The following is a 15193-nucleotide window of genomic DNA, read 5'->3' as shown; positions in this document are numbered from 1 at the left end:
ACTATCAGGATATTTTTGTTTTCTGGAACTGGTAGTAGTTTACATTGATTTCTTCACACATACTTACCTAGTTCCCCTTGAGAATTAGCAAGATGCATTTTGATATTTTTGAATAGACAGGTATTCTTTGAAAAATCTTTAGTAACCTTGATCTCCTTAAAAGTGTCCTGGAACTATTTAACCTAACCACAGATAATGTTATTTCCTTATCTTTGTTTTCATTGTCATGTATCGTTTTCTTTAAGAAGTGAGAAATGACTGATAATTGATTGTGCTTTCTGTTAGGCTTTATGCAAAAGTGGAGAACTTGCTGATTTGGAAGTTGCCATAGAAGCATGTGTAGAGGCATGCATATATATAATTTAAAATCCTTTAGTAATTTATTATCATGAAATAGCTTAGTGTCTGATCCTTGCTTTAAATTTCCTTTGTAAGATTGCCCTAAAATTCAGAAAAAGGTTAACTCCAACCTAATATGCTTTCAGCACTGGCAACGTGTCATCATATCAAGGCCGGATTTGACCAGATTACTTCAGTGGCCTTCAGAAAACCATATATTACTAATTACCAGGAGAGTTATTTTTTACCATTCAGAGAATGATCAAGTGTTGGAATAATAAAAAAGAGAAAATGCAAGGAATATTCTAGGTATAAACTCTATAAAGAGCTAGAAATTTGGAGGTCTTATCAGTGGGGACATTTATAATGATATACTTTAACAATAGGGAAGATATGAAAAAAACAAAAGGATTCTATTAAAATGCTAGCCTTATTTCTGCTTTTGTTTCTTTCCTTTCTCACATATCCCCTCCACAGGAGCATGGCCTGTTCTTATTGATGACTTTGTGGAATTTGCACGCCCTCAAATTGCTGGGACAAAAAGTACAACAGTGTAGCACTGAAGGAACCTTCTAGAATGTACATAGTCTGTACAATAAATACAACGGAAAATTGCACAGTCAATTTCTGCTGGCTGGACTGAACTGAAGATCAATCCTCACAATTCAGACTGAGGGTTGAGACAAAACTTTAAGGATACATCTTGGACCATATCGTATTTCATTCTTCTAATGGTGGTTTGGGCTTGTCTTCTAGTCTGGGCCGCTCTAAACATTTATTATTCCAACATTGTGGATTTCATCTTATATCTGTGGACCATCCTAGTTTATTCTCCCATAAGTCTTAGAAGCTTTATGGTGGTTATTTTGAAGTTTCCATTCTTGCATAAAGCACAATGCTGTCTTCATCAGAAAACAAGTTTGGCATAAGAATTAAACATATGAACATCACAGTTTATAAAAACTTCTTAAATATATGCTTTGGGCTAGTTGCAAAGACTATGCTGATAGCACTTCCAGTGAGAGTTATATATTTAAGTGTACCGGATCTGGAATGGTGTTTTGGTATGGGGGGATTTTTTTTTTTCTGGCAAATTACATGTATTGTTAATGTGAGTAGAGTATCTGACGAAAAAAAGTCAAAATAACCAACGTGAAAAATTTTTAGGATAACTTGGTGTGCCTACCCAAAATTTTATTGTGTTTTAGACCCTCGATTTCAAAAGGTTCCACAGAACTAGTCTGCACTTATCTTACCTATGTTTATATATAGTTGTCTTACAGGGGCTTTTATTTAGAAAAACATCTGCATAATGTTAGATTCTACTCCCATCTACATTATGCACCTCATAATTGGATTTCATTATGATTTTGAAATGCTTATATGCCTGTTGAGTAAGTTAAACTATTTAATTTGTTTGAATGTTTTAGATTGCTACATAATACAATATTCTAAATTTAGGCATGAGGGTTTTTTTTTTTTTTTTTTGGTCAGCACACTATGGAACACAAATGAAATTCTCTTAATTTATAAGAAGATAGTAGGAATTAAATTTTGAAAATGGTTGTAATGAGCCATGAAGTTCAATTCTTATAGGTACTGCTCTTTCAGACAAATAGTCCATTTTTGATGACTTCTTATTTTGTTGAAATTGTTTTAACTGCTGATCACTGTGGTTGCCAAATACTTGAGGAGCAAAGATTTTCAAGCAAGCATGCACTTGATGCAAAATACAAACCTGGCTTCTATTTTCATAAATTAGTTTCTACTATGTTTTATTTCACTGTCAGATTAGCTCAGTTTTCACATCAAAGCAGAATTGTATCTTGTATCTATTTTTTTTTTTATTACAAGACTCGTGAACTGCTTTCATGCTGAAAATGCTCATTTCTCTGTTCACTTCTTGACATGTGAAGAAGGGTTTATTGCTTTTTTAAACATTTCTTTAAGGCCGGTTTAAAAAATGTAAAACTTCAGAGATTGGATGACTGGTTTTTAGCAGGAGTAGATTTTGCTTGGTGTTTCCAAGCACTCTATAAGGTCTAATATTGAAATTATCAAAGGAATGTACTTCAAAAAGCAGTACATTATAATGTAGATGCGGAAATGATTTTAAGAAACTGATATATTAAAACTTTTTATTTACATGATTTTGAAATTGACTAGAAAGCTCTTCCCATAGATATTAATATTCTAATCATAACTTTAATTCAAAAATATGATTATATCAAAAGAAAATTTTGAAAATTTCTATTCAGGTTACTGGAATTGGTTATTTAAAAAAAAAGAAAAAAGAAGAATCCTGCTGCTTTCAGTATTTCCTGATTTCATATTTGTAAATATTAAGAGGAACTTCAATTATGAAATATTTTAAAAAGATATATATATATATGTACTATTTTGTTTCCTGTCTTAAAGATTTTGAGTTACGGTATTGTTTTTGAATTGATTAATTAATTCCAGTATGCTGTGTTTTGAAATGAGATCCGATTAGCTTTTTTTCCCCAATATAAATTGTTTTTCATAAAAGTCTGATATTGGTTCGTGGCCTAGTGCCTTGGGTTTTACAGACTTTTGCTTTTAAATGCAAGACCTTTTCAACAAAATAGTGTTTGTCATCAGTTTGGTACTAAACATTTATAATTACTGTGTAATTATAAACAAAACAATACATAAAGCTTTGAATATAATTATGTAGCATAAAAGTTAAGGTTGTTAACTCTATGATGGCATCTTAGAATTAAACAATACTATTACTAGGGCCTGAAAGAGAAGACTGATTTAATGTGGTGTGACTTTTCTGAGGATAAATGTCTGGTTACAGGGAATATTTTGTACTAAGAATGCTTACACATAATGGCCATGTGTGTGTGAGTGTGTGTGAAAGAGTGAGATTGACAGGTTGAAAGGGACACACTTGCTCACACACACAACTTGAATTGCTTTAATTAATTAATTAGTGTTTCAGTCTTCATTTTGGTTAACTCCCCATGCTGATTCTTTGTTTTAAACTGAACCACAGGTACAGTTTCCTTTTTGCCAAATGTCGAAACAGGTACACATTTTAAAATGTAATGCTTTTTAAATAGTAAAGTGTATAAAATTAGAAGTGCCCACATATAAAAATACTTGAGATCAAGGTTATCTTTAGTGACTATCATCTGCATATCTCTGTAAGTTCAATTGTGTTTCTTACATCCCTGTCATATTACCAACAGAGGCAATAAAAGCTTCAGTGAAATTGCCATGACTAAATCTTCTCACATATTATTTCAGTGTAATACTTTTAAAGACTAAAATATACCGGAAAACTTTTCTAGAAAGGATAATTATTTATGGAAAGAGCATTGTAATGGCAAGTTTTTGGGAGAAAAGACATGCCAAGTCTTGTTTACTATATTTAAAATGTTTACAACTATACTGGGCTGCTTTATTTAATTAACAGTACTGTAGTTGTGTAATATGGCTTTGTAAGTATATGTTCTTCATTAGACTTTTAAAAAGTTTTAATGAGTGAAAGAGAGTTAATAAAATAACATGGGAAATCTTTTATATAATACCCTTACTGGGAAATTCTTATTTAAGCAAGGTATACTATTTTTTTTCCTCAGAAAGATTTAAGTGAATGAAGTGTTCATCTATTTTTTATTTGATGATAATCAAGAGGTTTGAGTAGTTGTAGCCAGTTTAACGTGCACTTTGCTTAGATTTTTTAAAACATGTTACTATGAAGACTACGTATTGTAAACCTTCTGTAACTTTAACATATGAATGACAGAAGAAAGTTAAACCTAATGAAAGAATTTTGGAATAAAGGAAAGTGGTGCTGGGGAAATTTATTATAGTTCACAAAGTATGCCTTTGTAAACCTGAATCAACTTTTAGCAAGAATTAATTTATGGAGTTCTAAATGTTAAATTGTATATATTTAATAGAAAATACTTATTTGACACCTCAGCAGTTTTCTTTAAATGTTACTTTATACTTTTAACAACATGATTTATATTGCATACATAGATGTTTTGATAAGATTTTATCATATTTGATAATGTTATGATAAAATGTTTTTAAAATGTGAACTATTTAACATTTATCTTAATAACTGAGGACACAATACCGGATTTGTGATTTCTACATAATGTGATAATTAGGGTTCAAATTATGGTTCATCATTTAATTGATTATAAACAAGTATATTTCTAAACTCTTTACTTGCCTCCATTTTTACAATCATATAGCAATAATTTCTATTTTTATTTTATAGAAATGTGGTGAAGTTATGATACCTTTACCTTTGATTTCAGAAGGGGAAGTGGTTTATATTTTGTAGTTCTACATTTGAAAATTCCTAAATATCCCCTTTTCCAGGTTTACCCTTACTCTTTGTCGCCATTTTGGTTGAATATTTGCTTGGTTTGTATTTGATTCTGGAGGCGGATAGTTCTGTTTTTTTTTTCTTTTAAACTCATAATACAGTTACATAAATGGTTTTACCAGAGCATTCTTGCTATCTATTTTCTTTACTGCCTGTTGGGTAATTGGCATTTCTTGCTGACAAATTAATTTATTTGACAACTTTCCACTAGGCTCAGTGTTGTGTGTTAATTTGGCTTTTGACTTCTCTTTCTTTGGTCTTTTTTTAATCTGCCATAAATAAGGAAATTATGATTAAAAAAAAGTGCACAGCTGTTGTAGTAGATGGAATTCCTAAAAAGTAATGTCTTTATGGAGTTTTAAAGACAGATATTTGGGGAATCATTTTATAATTATCTGTTTTAAAAATTGAGTTTCTAAAACATTTTTTTTTAATCTAAGTATATCCAAGTTTTTCTCAAAAGTATTGCTCATTTATTTTCAGCTTATCTTTTGTGTTTGTGCTGTGCAGAAATCATTGTAGCTTGTAACTTAAAGCATTGTTTTTCAAGAAACACCTTGAGGTTGCTGTATTTCATGAGGTTGGAAGCTTTCTACTTTATCTCTTGTATGTTATTGGCATTTCACATGAGATTTGGTCTGGGGAAAAATGTTTGGTTAAAAAGGTGTTTTTTTTCTAATAACTGGCTTAGAGGGAACATTTTTCAGTGGAATAGGAAGAGATGGAGTCAGATTGAAATTAAAGCAAGCTTGATTTTGGAAAGTAGCACTGCTTTGAAAAAAAGAATCCATCAAATGAGTTTAAAGTGAAGAGTAGTTTAGAACCAAAAATAGTAAAATCAAAGCTTGATTTAAAACAATGAAAAAGTTTGGAAACATAGAGGCAACATGTGAGTGGCTTAATGAGCAAAGCAAAGAAAAAACAAACATAATATTCATTTTATATTGTATATATATTTAGGCACACATTTAATATAACAAAATTTTATTTCAGGTTATGAAATACTTTAAGAAAACTTTGAATCTAATGGAAAACTTGGGCAATGCCAAATGAGATTTTTACAAAAAGGAGTACTATAGGGCATAAGCTTAGTGGCTAAGGAGAAATGCTAAGGTAAGCTCTAGACAGTGCTTTTGTCACATAGTTACATGACACAGGTAAAAGAGCAATATCTGATCAGTAAGATTTAGAGATGTATGTACGTGAAATCTTTTGAAAATACTTGTGTTTAGTTTTCAATATTCTTAATCCTGAGAGTGTGTTGGAATTCGTTGTACTGAAATTATATGTAATGAAAGCCAGAGCTTTAAAATAGTCATTCATAAGACTATTGTAATGGTACTCAGTAGCAACAGCTTTATTGAGGTATAATTTACACACCGTGAAATCCAACCATTGTAAGTGTACAATTCAGTAAATTTTAGTAAACTCATTAAATTTTAGTAAATTCATAGAGTTCTGAAACCATCACAATCTAGTTTTAGAAAATTTTTATCAGCCTTAATAGAAGTTCCTCTCATGCTCTTTTGTGTTAGTTTCTGCTCTTACCCCAAGACCTAGGCAGTCACACTGATCTATTCTATAAATTTCCCCTGTCCAGAAATTACAGGTGACTAGAATCATACAATCTGAAGTCTTTGTTTCTGGCTTCTTTCCTTTGGCATAATGTTTTTGAGGTTCATCCATGTTATGGTATATACCTGTACCTAATTCTTTTGGTTGCTATGTAGTATTCCATTATGTGGATATACTACATTTTGTTTATTCATTCACCAATTGATGGACGTTTGGATTGTTTACATTTTTGTTATTATGAATAATCTGTGAATATTCCCCGTATATGTCATTATGTGGACATATATTTTAATTTCGTTTAGGTAGATTCCTAGAAGTGTAATTGTTGGATTATTTCAAAATTTTATGTTTGACTTTCTAAACTGCCAAACTTTTCCAAAGTGGCTGTACCATTTAAACATATTCCTGACACAATATGTAGGGTTGCAGTTTCTCTAAATCCTTGTGAATATGTTTATTATTGTCATCCTGGTAGATCTGTATTTTAAGTGTACAAATTATATATATCTAGCTATCCTAATTTGCGTGTCTGTTGGATGTGCAATTTAGTTGAGTATAAGGTGGCCTGAGAGATTGTTATAAAATTACTTGCTATGTACATATATTTGGTTGAAGGCAGTATTTTCTGCAAATCAGTGAGGGTAGTTACTGTACTCTTCCAGTGGGGGTTCCAGTCCCTTAGTGAACTCCAGTGAGGAAATGAACTGTGTAAGTTAAGAGTGATGCTGATGGCTGTTGCATTGTGCTATTTTGTGTACAATGCTTGATGTAAGTTCCCAGTTAGCCTATGACTGGTGGTAATACTTAAAATGTTGTATAAATAATTGCACAGACATGTCAGTCTCAGTATTAATTTTCCCAGAGCTCTTTTGTTCTGGGAATGAATTTCTTAAGTTTGTAAAACTTGTAAGTTTCGTAAGTTTGTAAAACTTTAGACGATATTGTTTAGTTGCTTCCAGCTACTTTTGCTCTTAGACACAGTGGACATTGGAGTAGTGTTTATTTGTAATAGGAAATTTCAGGGTATACAACAGTAGATTAGTATAATGAACCTACTTCAACACAATCAATTCATGTGGCTAATCTTGATTTATTTATATGCTACCCATCTTCCCAACCCTCATTTATTCTGAAGCAAGTCCCAGGTAGCAAATAATTCATTTGTAAATATTTCAGTATGTATATCTGATAGATAAAGCTCTTAAAGATAACCAAAACACTGTTGTCATGCTTAAATGTTAACAATTTCTTAGTATAATTTATTTTTCCAGTTCAAGTCTAGTTTCAAAATAAGGTCCATATGTTCTGTATATCTATAAATTTCTTTTAACTGATGGGTCCCTGTACCTGCCTCTCTTCAGCTTGAAATTCATTTGTTTGAAAATGCATTGGTTGCTTTATATTTTAAAATTTCTGTGCAATTTATGTTTAAGGTAACCTTTGATGTACTTCATCAAAAAATATTATAACTTGAAAATATTTTGGAAGTTAAAGTGTGGCATACAAAGCTATAATAATTTATATCAATAGACATTCCCTTAACTTTAAAAATATAATGGGACTTGTATTCAGAATATATAAGAAGCTCTTACAGTTAACAATAAAGATAACCCAATTTACAAATGAACAAAGTATTTGAATAGATCTTTCTCCAGAACATATATACAGATGAAAAAATATTCAGCATCATTAGTCATTAGGTAAATGCAAATCAAAACCACAGTGAGTTATCACTTCACACCCTCAAGGATTACTTTAGTAAAAAGGACAAGTGTTGAAGAGCATGCGGATGAATTGAAACCTTTGTACATGGATGGGAATGTTAACATGGTGCAGCAGCTGTGGAACACAGTTTGGCTGTTCCTCAGAAAGTTAAACATAGAGTTAGCATATGACTCAGCGGTTCTACTCCTAGAAATAGAATTGAAAACATTTTCACATTCCAGCCCTTGGTAACCGCTATTTTACTTTGTGTGTCTTATGAATTTGATTGTTTTAGGTACTTCATAGGGCTTCCCTGGTGGCTCATCTGGTAAAGAATTCACCTGCAATGCAGGAGACCTGGGTTCGATCCCTGGGTTGGGAAGATCCCCTGGAGAAGGGAATGGCAACCCACTCCAGTATTCTGGCCTGGAGAATTCCATGGGCTGTCTAGTCCATGGGGTCACAAAGAGTCGGACATGACTGAGCAACTTTCACTTCACTTCAGGTACTTCATATAAATGGAGTCTTTATCACAGTATTTATCTTTTTGTGGTTGGCTTATTTCACTTAGCATAATATCCTCAAGCATCATCCTCATTGCAGCATGTGACAGGAATTCATTCTTTTTAAAGACTGAATAATATTCCATTGTAAGTATATATCACATTTTACTTTGTTTATCCATTTATCTGTCAGTGGACATTTGGCTATTAATTGTGCTACTGTTAACTGTGAACATAAGTGTGCAAATATCTTTTTGAGACCCTTCTTTCAGTTCTTTTGGATAAATACCCAGAAGTGCTATAACTGGATCCTGTGGCATTTCTTGTTTACATTTTTTGAGGAACTTCTAATCTGTTTTCCATAGCAGTTGCACCATTTTAGTCTTACCAACAGTACACAAGGGCTCCAGATTCTCCACATCTTCATCAACACTTCCTGCCTCCCTCCTTCCCTCCTGCCTTCCTTTCTTTCCCTCCTTTCTTGTATTTGTGATCCTAATGAATTGAGGTAATACCTCATCGTGGTTTTTAATTACATTTCTCTGGTTAGTGATACTGAACATCTTTTCACACGCTTATTGGCCATTTTTATGTTATCTTTGGAAAAATGACTGTTTAAGTCCTTTGCCCATTTTTGAATTGGGTATTTTATTTTTTTGTTGTTGAGTTGTCAGAGTTCTTTTGATATTCTAGATGTTAAACAATTGCTCAAATGTTATTAAGTTCAGTGTGTCTCTACTGGTTTTCTGTCTGGATGATCTATCCATTGATGACAATGGGATATTGAAGTCCCCTACTTTTATTATACTGTTGTCTATTTCTTCCTTTCAATTTCTTCTTTTGTTTTGCTTTATATTAAAACAGTTCGTGTGTGTGTGTGTATGGAATCTTGGATTTTCAACATGAAGGATAATATCTGTAAATATAATTTTGGTTCTTTCCAGTTTAGATGCTTTTTATTTTGTTCTCTATCTTAATTGCTGTGGCTAGGACTTCAGATACCTTGTAGAAGTGACAAGAGTGGGCATCCTTATCTTGTTCCTGATCTTAGAGGAAAAGCTTTGCATCTTTCACCATTGAAGTATAATGTTAGCAGTGGACTTTTCATATATGATCTTTAAATCTTTTATTATGCTGAGGTAGTTTCCTTCTATTCCTAGGTGATTTTTTTTTGTCGGTGGTGGTGGGGTGACAGGAAAGGGTATTGAGTCTTATCAAATACTTTTCTGCATCAGTTAGTATGATGTGGTTAGTATCATGTGGTTTTTGTCCTTCACTCTGTTACTGTGGCATATCAGAATGATTGATTTTTATATGTTGAACCATCTTTGCATTCCAGGAACAACTCCCACTTTGTTATGTTGTACAGTTCCTACTGGAACTCTCCACAGAATGTAATCAGAGAATGTTACACCTCTTCTCTTTAAGGCTCTTTGTTGTTGTTGGATGTCTGGTGCAGCAGTATGGCCTTACCTAATACTGTATGCACTGAATGTGAAGGTTTTCTAAGGGAAATAAGAAAAAAGTACTGAATTGGATTCTCAGATACTTTTTTGCTTAGAGATGTGAGGAGAGGAAAATTTAGCTCACTGGATCACAAACTTTGTCTAAGTTTTTTAGTTTACTTATTTTTAAGGTAACCACCTAGTCCTGGGGATTCTGCAGAGCTGGAACTCCAAAAGAACGGGAGCCGCCCACGTGATCTAGATCTAGCAGAGAACAACAGTAATTCAAAGTCCCTGAAGCATGAATGAACTTGGCAAGTTTGAGGAATGGAAGGTAAGGCAGTGAGGTGGCTGAGGAGCAGAGAGAGGGTCGTGAGATGAGAGGCAGGCAGAAGCCACATTGCATATGATTTTGTGAGCTAGCACAAGGAGTGTAAATTTCTAAGTGCAATGAGATACCTTTGGAGATTTTAAAACAGGAAAGAAGGAAACTTTTGAGTTTTGCTTTTGAAAGGTGACTGGCTGCTGCTTTGAGAATGATTCCCAATGAGTTAGGAGGTTGCTGTCTGGACAAGAGGTGATGCTGGTTTGAACTAGTGTGACAATGGTAGAAGAGAGGTGGGCAAACTAAGGATATATTTTAAAGGTGGGGTCAAATAATTTAATGATGGGTTGTATGTTGGGAGGGAAGGAAAAACTGTCTAATTGAAGTGTTGTATAGATGATGCTGTCATGTAGCATAATGGGAGACCATTGGATTAGAAATCTGGGAAAATCAAGTATTCTGTTGTTAGACATGAATGTTTCTTACTCTCTCAAACAAGTAAAAATAAGTAATGTCCCAAAGTATAGCCAGATACTTGAACAATTTTGGGCAGGACAATCCTGCATTGGATCTTGGAGCTGTACATTTTACCCCAGGAAATGAAAAACTACCTCTCTAGTGTGACAGTCTAAACTGCACACATATTTTTAAATGTTGGGTAGGGTAGTCCTGGGGCTTCCCTGGTGGCTCAGCAGTAAAGAATCCGCCTGCAGTACAGGAGACATAGAAGACACCGGTTCCATCCCTGGGTCGGGAAGATCCCCTGGAGAACATCATAGCAATCTACTCCAGTATTCTTGCTTGGAGAATCCCATGGACAGAGGAGCCTGGCAGGCTACAGGCCAAAGAGTGACATGACTGAAATGACTCAGCACACATGCACATAGTTCTGCTTCAAGTTGTGCCTCTAGTATACCATTGCACATGTAAGGGATCTTGACATCCTTATGTGTGTGTGTTCTCAGGCAGTGGACACCAAAAAATACAACTTACGCCATCGGTTCAGTTGCTCAGTTCAGTCGCTCAATCATGTCCGACTCTTTGCGACCCCATGAATCGCAGCACGCCAGGCCTCCCTGTACATCACCAACCCCCGGAGTCTACCCAAACCATGTCCATCGAGTCGGTGATGCCATCCAGCCATCTCATCCTCTGTCGTCCCCTTCTCCTCCTGCCCCAAATCCTACCCAGCATTAGGGTCTTTTCCAATGAGTCAACTCTTCGCATGAGGTGGCCAAAGTATTGGAGTTTCAGCTTCAATATCAGTCCTTCCAGTGAACACCCAGGACTGATCTCCTTTAGGATGGACTGGTTGGATCTTCTTGCAGTCCAAGGGACTCTCAAGAGTCTTCTCCAACACCACAGTTCAAAAGCATCAATTCTTCGGCACTCAGCTTTCTTCACCGTCCAACTCTCACATCCATACATGACCACTGGAAAAATCATAGCCTTGACTAGACCTTTGTTGGCAGAGTAACGTCTCTGCTTTTCAATCTGCTATCTAGGTTAGTCATAACCTTCCTTCCAAGGAGTAAGTTGCTCAGTCAATCTTTGCGACCCTATGGACTGCAGCATGCCAGGCCTCTCTGTCCGTCACCAACTCCTGGAGCTTGCTTAAACTCCTGTCCAGCGAGTCAGTGATGCCATCCAACCATCTCATCCTCTGTCATCCCCTTTTCCTGCCTTCAGTCTTTCCCAGCATCAGGATCTTTTCCAATGAGTCAGTTCTTCACATGAAGTGGCCAAAGTATTGGAGTTTCAGTTTTAGCTTCAGTCCTTCCAATGAATATTCAGGACTGATTTCCTTCAGGATTGAAAGTATTACAAAAGGACTAAAAGTAAAATGATATATCATGTAAACAAGCATAAAAAGTAGTGTGGCTATGTTAATATAAAGTATAAAAGGACATTTCACTTTGATAAAAGATCAGTTCATCAAAATATAATCTTAAATGTGTATGCACCTAATAACAGACCTTCAAAATGTATGAAGCAAAAAAAAAAAAAGACAGAAATGGGCAAATTCACAATTACAGTTGGAGATTTTACTACTCATTCAGTAATTGATAGAACTGTCTAAAAGCCATACACACACAGATACTGTTTTGAAAATCACAGTTGATGTTCATAGAACATTCAGCAACTGTAGAATACAAATTCTATAGCTCATACATGCTACACATTCCATAGCGCAGTTGGTAGAATCTCAACTGGGAATACACTGGATGTGTAGATCAGTTTAGGAAGAACTGAAATCTTGACAATACTCAGTTTTAAGAGTTTAGGTTCTTTTAAAAAAAAATTTTTTTTGGCAGTACTGGGATCTTCGTTGCTGCATGCGGGCTTTACCTAGTTGTGTTGAGAGGTGGCTACTCTCTAGTTGTGGTGTGCAGGCTTCTCATTGTGGTGGCTTCTCTAGTTGCAGAGCATGGGCTCTAGGGCTCATAGACTCAGTAGTTGTGGCGCATGGGCTTAGCTGCCCCTTGGCATGCGTTCTTCCTGGACTAGGGATTAAAACCTGTGTCCCCTGCATTGACAAGTGTACTCTTAACCACTGGACCACCAGGGAAGTCCTGTTTCCATAGCTTGGCTATTGTGAATGCTGCTGTGATTAACAAGGAAGTGCATTTATCATGTTAAAATCCTGTTTTTATTTACTTTGGGTATATATGTCCAGAGGTAGAATTGCTGGAGCATATGTTAGATCTGTTTTTAAATTTTTTGAAGAACCTCCATACTGTTTTCCATAGTGGTTAGACCAGTTTACATCCTCGCCAACAGTGAATGAGGGTTTCCTTTTTATCACACACTCACTGGCATCTTTTTTCTCTTGTATTCTTGATGATAGTTATTCTAAGAGGTGTGAGGTGATATCTCACTGTGGTTTTGATTTACATTTCCCCGATGATTAGTGGGATGTTATCTTTTCATGTGCTTGTTGACTATTTTGAGTCCTTTTTGGAAAAATGTCTATTAATTCTGCCCACTTAATTACATCTTGTTGTTGTTGTATGATTTCACTATGTTTTGGATATTAACCCCTTAACTGATACACGGTTTGCAATTTTTGTCTCCCATTCTGTAAGTTGTCTTTTCATTTTGTTTTGTTCTTTTTGCTGTGCAGAAGCTTTTGGGTTAGATGTACTCCCACGTATTGATTTTTGCTTTTATGGTTTGTACTTCTGGTGTCATGTCCAAAAAATTGCTGCCAAGACTAATAGTGATGAACATTTTCCCTGTATTTTCTTCTAGGAGTTTTATGGTATCAGGTCTGAGGTTTAAGTCTTTGATCCATTTTCAATTGTTGTTGTTATTTTGGCCACACAGCCGGCAGGATGTTTGTTCCCCAACCAGGGATCAAACCTGTGCCCCCTGCAGTGGAAGTGGAATCTTAACCCTGGGACTGCAGGGAAGTCCCTCAAGTTAGGTGTTTTTTTCTTTTTTTTTTTTGAGTGATGTGATAGGGGACCAATTTCATTGCTCTGAATGCATTTCTCCAATTATCCCAGCACCATTTGTTGAAAAGACTATCCTTTCCACATTTGGTGTGCTTAGTTCCCTTGTGTATGCTAGGATTTAATTCTGGGGGCTCTATTCTGTTCTGCTTTAGCTAGTACAGTAATTCCATCACTGTAATGAACAGAAGTGGTGAGAATGGGCATCCTTGTCTTTTTCCTGATCTTAGGGTAGACACTTGCAATTTTTCATCACTGGGTATAATGTTAGCTGTGGGTTTGTCATATATAGCCTTAATTAAGTTCCTTCTATACCCAATCTGTTAAAGGTTCCCCCCACAACCCCAGCCCCCACATCAGGATTATTGATCTTTTCTTTTGTTATCCATATCTGGTTTTACTATCAAGGTACGCCGGCTTTGTAGAATAAGTTTGAAAGTGTTCCTCTTTCCTTGATATTTTGAAATTTTGAGGACGATGGGTGTTAAATCTTCTTTACATGTCTGGTAAAAATCTCTAGAAGCCATCTGGTCCTGGAGTTTTCTGTGTTGGGTGATTCTGATTACTGATCCAATTTACTTACTTTTGGTCTATTCAGATTTTCTGTTTCTTCCTGCTTCAGTCTTCGTAGGTTTTGTGTTTCTAGAAATATATCTATCTTGTCTAGGTTATGTAATTTTTGGCATATAATTGTTCATAAGTAGTCTTATGATCCTATGTATTTCTCTAGTATCAGATGTCACATCTCCTTTTTCATTTCTAACTTTAGTTAAGTCTTTTTCTAAGTGTAGCTAAAGACTTGTTAATTTTCTTTATATGTTTTCAGAAAAGCAGCCTGTAGTTTGGTTGATTCTGTTGTTTTTCTGGTCTCTGTTTCATTTACTTTCACTCTAATCTTTATATTATTTCCTTCTGCTTAATTTGGGCTTGATTTATTCTTTTTCTAGTATCTTTAGGTTATTTGAGATATTTTTGATTTCTTAATATGTACTTAATACTTGATATGCTGTATTTCCATTTTCATTGTTTTGAGATAATTTTATTTGGCTGTGCCACGTGGCTTTTGGATATTAGTTTCCCAAACAGGGATTGAACCTGCACACTCATCTGTGAAAGCATAGAGACCTAACCACTGGACCACCAGGGAATTCCCAAAGATTATTTTTAATTTCCCTTTTGATTTCTTCTTTGACCCATTGTGCTGTTTAGTGTCCACATATTTGGAGATCTTTTTGTTGATTCCATTTGTTTCATACCATTTTGGTCAGAAAAGATAGCTGGTATGATTTCAATTTTCTTAAATTTGGTAAAATTTGTGTTCTGTTTTATGATCTATCCTGGAGAGTGTTCCATGTGCACCTGAAAAGAATGTGTATTCTGCTGCTGTTGCATAGAGTGTTATGTATATGACTGTTAAGTCCATTTATCCTAATTCCAACATTTTCTTACTGTTTTTCTGTCTGGACAATTGA

The 15193-nt window shown here is 34.8% G+C and overlaps 1 protein-coding gene across 43 annotated transcripts in view; it reads left to right on the top strand.

Moving 5' to 3' along the window:
- DCUN1D1 (defective in cullin neddylation 1 domain containing 1) overlaps positions 1 to 3594 on the top strand; it is a 56357-nt gene extending 52763 nt beyond the window's left edge. For 36 of the 43 annotated variants that reach the window (XM_081571148.1, XM_081571116.1, XM_081571114.1 and 33 more), the window contains one exon: positions 817 to 3594. In XM_081571148.1, coding sequence (XP_081427274.1) covers positions 817 to 896 — 80 coding nt within the window. In that variant the 3' untranslated portion in view covers positions 897 to 3594. Of the gene's footprint in view, positions 1 to 485 lie in introns of all 43 variants that reach the window. The other 7 variants (XM_081571110.1, XM_081571108.1, XM_081571128.1 and 4 more) reach the window with 1 other exon arrangement.
- The last annotated feature ends 11599 nt before the right edge of the window (positions 3595 to 15193 follow it).

This window comes from Giraffa tippelskirchi, chromosome 2, assembly GCF_054371585.1.
Source record: "Giraffa tippelskirchi isolate mGirTip1 chromosome 2, T2T-mGirTip1v1.2.pri, whole genome shotgun sequence".
Taxonomy (NCBI): domain Eukaryota; kingdom Metazoa; phylum Chordata; class Mammalia; order Artiodactyla; family Giraffidae; genus Giraffa; species Giraffa tippelskirchi.
This window is presented reverse-complemented; position numbering and strand designations above follow the sequence as displayed.